This window comes from Phocoena phocoena, chromosome 1, assembly GCF_963924675.1.
Source record: "Phocoena phocoena chromosome 1, mPhoPho1.1, whole genome shotgun sequence".
NCBI classification, from domain to species: domain Eukaryota; kingdom Metazoa; phylum Chordata; class Mammalia; order Artiodactyla; family Phocoenidae; genus Phocoena; species Phocoena phocoena.
In genome coordinates, this window is record NC_089219.1 from 58,853,558 (window position 1) to 58,860,030 (window position 6,473).

Consider the following 6,473-nt stretch of genomic DNA (forward strand, 5'->3'; position numbering starts at 1 on the left):
ATACACACACACTCTAGCCCTCAAATGGGAGCAAATTTAAAATAAGACTGGGAGATATGGTGTGTTGGCCCATTTCACCTCATTATTTTAATGTAGCTAGGCCCATACTGATAGGTAGGTAATTTCCAGTCTTCTGTTGATAATAGCGATAGTTAATATTTATGGATTGCTTGGAATGTGCCAGGCACTATTCTAAGTACTTTATATATATTAACTGATTCAATACAACCGTCCTGGATAGAAACTATTATTATCATCCATTTTACATCTGAGGAAAATGATTCCCAGAGGACTTGCCCCACAGACACACAACAAGTGGGAGAGGTAGAATGAACAATGCTGTAACACATCTTTACAGAGTTTTGTGCAAATTTTTCAGAATATCTGGCAAATGATGGCTCTTAAGAACAGCAGCAGTGTCATCAATTTGCATTTTTGAAAGATCAATGTAATAGCAGGGTGGAGAATGGACTCGTCTTATAACACCTGTCACACTCCGCTGTGCACTTTTTCCCGTCTCCCTTGTTAAGATTATGAGCTTCTTGAAGGTGGGGACTCTGAGCCCCAGGGCTTAGCACTGGGCCAGGATATTGCTGACCCTTAATAACATTTGTGAATAATTAGCACTGAAAAATAAGGAAGCCTTCAATGGGACTGTATTTGGTATTTGGGCTGGGTTTTAAAGGGTGAATAAAATTTTGATAGGCAGAAAATGAAAGAAAATGTTTCTTCTTTGTGTGAAGAAACAACAAAGGAATGACTACATAAGATGTTTGAGGGAACAGAAAACTGTCCAGCCTGTTTGGAGAAAGGGTACCTGGTGTGATGTGCTCACAGAGGAGACTGGAAAGGAAATTTGGAGGCAGACATGGGGGATTCTAATGCTATGCTAAGTTTGTGAGATCTTTTCTAGGCCACGTCCATTAACCTGAAAACAGATGAGCATCTATGAATGCACCCACATAGACCCACAATACTGGTGTCAAATAGTTAAATTTTTTGAATCTCAGTTTATAAAATTGTATTTATCTCCATACCAGGTTTCTTTCCTCCACTTTTTCACTTCCCAACATCAAACGGATGGCAGGTTTGTCAGCATCAGTAGCCTGAAAAAACATATCAGTGAAGTGGGCATATTTTCAGTTTTCATTTATTTTAATCCTCACCAACTCCCTGAATTCACTCTCTTACATATTTATGTTTCCAAGTTCTGGCCCTGTGGGTCCAGGTTTATAGATGTAGCTTATAGATGTACTATTCACATTCATTTATATGCAAGCATACCTCTCAGTGGATTTTGTTACATTTCTGTTAATCTTGAAGTTACATAGATATCTGACAACATATATTATTTTAAATACATGCTAATGTTTCTCAACACTTGATTGTTGATCCTAGGAAATGTATGTAATAAAATTCAAGTTCGAAATTAGTTCTGCTAGCCACTCTTACTACGTATCAGCACTGCCCAAGAGGAATATAATGTGAGCCAAAGATGAGCCACAAATACAATTTTAAAATTTCCAGTAGCCACATTAAAAAAGTAAAAAGAAATACCAAATTAGTATGTTACATTTAACCCACTATATCTAAAGTATTATCTCAACATGTAATAAATATTAAAAATTATGAGATATTCTACCTTCATTCTTTTTGTAATAATGTGATATATTTACAATACATCTCACTTTGGTCTAGCCATATTTCAAGTGCAGAAGTTATGTAAGGCTAGAGGCTACTATACTGTATAGTGCAAAAATAGAAGCTATAGCTTCCAGCTCCTTTGAATAACACTATTAGCTCAAAGAATGGTTAGAATGGTTTATATCTTCCCTGATCCAAGCAGTAATAATGTAAAGCTTCTTTCTTGCTTGTAATTATGTTTGGGAGAGCCCGACTAAGTCTCTAGGCATAAAAGATATCAACCATGTAATGCCTTCAGGGAAAATTTTCCAACACCCCATATAAAATGCTCTCTTCCCTGTTTCTAAACCACCCTGTGCATTTTCTAATTGTCAATTTGCTTCTTTGCCTCCCTTCTGGATTCTAGGGAGGCTCTGAGAAAGCTTCCTTTTCCACATCTGTATAGTACAAATAGAGAACAGAGAAGTCAATTCACTTGTCCTTGGACTAGTCATCTTAGAAGGGAAGTACATCATGGTGGTTAAGAGCACTGACTCTGGAGCAGAACACCTGGCTTTAAATGTTGGCTCTGTCACTTACTGGTTTTGTAACATTTATCTGTCTGCCAAATGGGCATAACAGTATCTGCTTCATTGGACTGTTGTGAGGATTAAATAATATAATGAACATTGACATGTAGAAAGAGTATATAAATATTTGCTCTAATGTAATGTAGAAACACTGGCACGTAGATAGACTGTATATATATTTGCTATAATTTAAAAATATTTTTTACTAAGCATTACTTGCAAAATTAAATCTCCTCCTTCCCCTTTCTAAAGGGTAGTATTTGCCACTTAGTAATCCCTTTGCTCATCTACAAAGAACAACAATGAATGCATATATTTTTTCAAGGAAAATTCACCTGGAAAATAGCCAAGATAGAGTGTTTTCTTTTAGAAATGGAATTACTCCATTTGGGATGTTAGCTAAGAAATATTTTTTTTTAAATAGACTACATTAAAAAGCAATATGGAAGAGCTATTTAGGTATTTTCTAGTGGTTGAGAATAATTGCTTTGAAAATGAACAGGAAAATTTTTAAATAACTATTTAAAAGGATCTACTGAATGAATTTTCTAAGCTCAAAACTCTGACTCTACTACTATGAGACAGATGTTTATGATTCATTCTCAACGATGTACTTCTCCCCTAAAAATCAAGTTATAAGAAGCCATTTTTAAAAAAACACATTTAAGTTGTTCAATAAATATTTATCCAATAAGGAATATTTTATGGGGAAAAAACCCCACCGGACTAAAAGCCTCTCCTCTTCCCCTTAACTGAAAACAAAAACACTTGAAAACAAGAACATGTATAGATATGGATTCCCTCACTCAAAAAATTATGTTCAAACAGGAGTCTTTAAAAAACTCTCTTAAGGAGAAGTTTCTCAGATTTCAAATCCCACCTGTTTCTCCCCTTACCTTCCATCCCACTCCCCATTCCCTATATCCAATACTTGTAGAGGAAAGACTTTTGAGGCAGCCAAAGGCCAAGGTTTGCTTTTCACCACCTACCTCCAAGACAGCAGCACAATGAGTAAGCACCCTCTTCAAAGATGCCTGGAGTTCTTCTGGATGTCAGTCCAGGAGAGGTGATGGATACAAACCAGCTCTGCATTGCAGGGACCCATGAACCAGCCCCACCCCCAACTGGCTAATTTCAAGAGGGCAGGGGCATCAGTGTGAAAAATTCTTATTAGAAATCTTCTCCAGATGTGACTGGCAATGGGTAATGGGTAATGCAATGGGTGATTTTTGTTGCTGTTCAGTGAAAAAGAAATTATTACAGCTGATTGCATGCAGGAAAAGCTTTATTAAGTCACGGAACCGTTACAATTTTTTTAAACTGCAGTGTAGAATACTCAAACATTTTTAAATGACTTAGGAAACAATTGGTATATATTTAGTAAGCAAGTTCCACTATCACAATTTTCTCTGCTCCCACCCTCAATGCTCAACTATAGAACGTTCATTTATTTATGATGTTTAGTATCTGTCTCACAGTCATCTGTCAGAGATTTTGTTGCAAAAACATGTCTCTTAACAATTAAATACACAATGGGAAGATATGATCAGACATTTACAGGACTCGAAATGTTTAAGAATAATACACAATAATAGGATTACAAGAAGGGCAGTGACATCTTTCAATTCATTTTGCTATTTCCATTCTCTTTTTTAAACATTAATCTCTAAAGTCCGTCCAAGTCCCATCCTTTAAAATGCATCCTGTTCCTTTTTCCTCTCCTCCTCCAATGTCCATATTTTAACAATTCGAGTTCTCTTGCCTGGGGAAAAGAAAAGTTACTAACTCACAAGGGACATTTATTGACATCTAATTGTTACAACCCAAACCACAGCACAAAAGTCAGTCGTGTACAGGTGACACAGCACAATGGGGTTGGTCCATGTTTTCAGCACACTGAAGGAGAAGAGGGTCGGGCTCCTTAAGGCTCAGGGTTCACATGATGATGCACTTGCCCAGCAGCTTCTCGGCGGTCTTGGGGATCTGGGATTTCTTCTGGGGAGGCTGGGCGCCGGCAGCGGCGGCGGGCTTCTTCTCGAAGTTTATCAGCATCTGGAACAGCTCCTGCACATTGATATTCATCTTGGCGGAGGTCTCCAAGAAGGCGCAATTCCACTCCGACGCGTAGGCAGCACCTTCCTTCTCGCTCACCTCCCGGGGGCTCTCATCGCACTTGTTGCCCACCAGGATGATGGGGCACTTTTGCGGGTTGTTGCCTTTGAGTTGACGGATCAGCTCATAGAGGGGCTTCAGCTCCTCCAGGGTTTGCTTCTTGGTGACGGAGTAGACCAGGATGAAGGCGTGACCCCTGGCAATGGCGAGGCGCTGCAGGCCCCGGTAGCGGCGGCCGCCGGTGGTGTCGGTGATGTGCAGTGCGCCCGCCTTGTGGCTGCAGCCCAGCGCCTGGCGGTAGGTATCTTCGATGGTCGGCAGGTACGCCTCACGGAAGTTGCCGCGCACCCACCTCTGCACCAGCGCGCTCTTGCCCACGCCGGCCGAGCCGAGCACCACCACGCGGAAATCTCTGCTCCTCCTCTGGGGCAGGCAGGTACGGATGACGATCACGGTAGGCAGAGGCCGCAGCCGCTTCATCAGCCGTTCCTTGAGGCCAAAGCAGGAGTTGCCCATGGTTGGGTTTTGGCGGGGAGATGCGTGCACACCTTCTCTGGCACTTGGCCAGCAGTGAGGGAAGCCTAGGCAGGAAGAGAGAAAGAGAGGAAGAGTGAGCGATGGGAGTCTAACCCGGAATGGTGTTTTGTCGCAGCGCCTGCCTGGCCCGCCGCTCCCTGGGGACTGGGGGCGGGAGTACGGGGGGAGGTGGGAGGGGTGTCTGCCTCATCTCGCTCCCTAACCCCACCCTCCTCCCACTTCCCTCCTCCCTTCTCTGCGGCGAGCCAGCCACCAACCCCACGCACCTACGGAAGGCAATGCGGGCGGGGAGGAGGGCAGTCTCGCCCCGCACCTCTTCCAATGATACCTTACTGTTACTTTCGCGGTGGCTATGCACCCATTTTTATTTTTCATGCCATACTACTCCACTCTACAGAAGGCTGCAATAACGGACAACTTGCCAACCCTTAAAACACGCGCGTCTGAGCTATGTTACCAAACATTTTCTCCCCAAATAAGCCCTCGTTGTCTTCTCTCCTTCGGTATGAAAAATTGTGCGCGTCTCTGACATGGATCGATCACTGCGGGCAAGGTTAGGTTGCTGCAGACATCGCGATCCAGGGTGTGGTCACGGGGGCAGCGAGGGGCGCCAAGGGAGCCCACAGAGTCCAGGATTCGTGAAGCTAACAGAGACCCCTTACCTGCAGCAACTGTCCCCAGGTACCCGCTTCCCTGACAACGCACCCACCGGTTTCCACCCCCACGATAACCCAGGCTGGTTCGCCCGCTATGCCGCGCGTTCATGTGCCCGAAGAAAAAAGGCGGAAGATAGCTTTTACCTCTTTCCGAGGCGGGAACCTCGCGGCAAATTCACTCCTTGCCGGGGTGGGCTTTGGCCGCGGTCACAGCGGCGGCAAGTAATTGCGTAACCAAGCTCCGAGCTGCAGCTGGCAACCAGTGCGCTCGGAAGCTCGGGACGAAATGCTCCAACGGGGGGACTGAGGCTGGTTAGCCAGAGCCAGGGGGCGCAGACTGGGAGACTCCACTTGCATGGCTCACGGAGGGGGGATTGGGCTATGAGGGGCTGACCGAGCCCAGACGCACCCCCCACGCAGTCCCCCCGGCGTCCCCCACACGGGTACTCACAGCCCGGACGGGGGCGGGGGTGGGAGGCGGTCCCGAGTTCACAGGTGCCCGCCCATTGAGGGGGCTCTGCTTACAGCGCTGGCGATGCAGGCATTTCTCACCTACTGCATTCCTCACCACTTCTGTGCTTTTGCCCCCTGCGGGGTTAGCCTTTCCCAAGCCTCGCCACCTTCTTTTCACTGTGGAATGGCCAGTTAGAATTCTTCCCACTACTGGTGCCAGACACTTCACCGCATCTCATCCACTTCACTTAGTAAACATTTGTCCAGCGCAAAACCCAGTTTCTGTCTTTGTAGGGGAAGACCAACAGAAGTCTCTTCTGTTACAAGAGACTTCAGAACCTGCCCCCGGTAGGATTCCTGTTGTATAGACATGTGCTGTGTTTAAGGGTTGAGGGGTATCCTCTACACCCAGCGACATTAAGCAGCTATCACATCCATCATCACTATGTGTACAATACGTCTCATTTAGTCATCGTCAAAAAATCCTCACAAGAGAATCGAG

The 6,473-nt window shown here is 44.6% G+C and overlaps 1 protein-coding gene across 1 annotated transcript; it reads right to left on the reverse strand.

Annotated features, from left to right (window-relative positions):
- Positions 1-3,480: 3,480 nt before the first annotated feature.
- Positions 3,481-5,997, reverse strand: DIRAS3 (DIRAS family GTPase 3). The gene is made up of 2 exons (XM_065884243.1): positions 5,663-5,997; positions 3,481-4,906 (listed from the first exon to the last, which is right to left on the reverse strand). The coding sequence occupies exon 2, from the start codon at positions 4,839-4,841 to the stop codon at positions 4,149-4,151; it is 693 nt and encodes a 230-aa protein (XP_065740315.1). The 5' UTR covers positions 4,842-4,906; positions 5,663-5,997; the 3' UTR covers positions 3,481-4,148.
- Positions 5,998-6,473: the final 476 nt, after the last annotated feature.

Excerpts from the sequence above, each read along its gene's own strand:
- DIRAS3 (XM_065884243.1), bottom strand. The coding sequence starts at position 4,841 with ATGGGCAACTCCTGCTTTGGCCTCAAGGAACGGCTGATGAAGCGGCTG.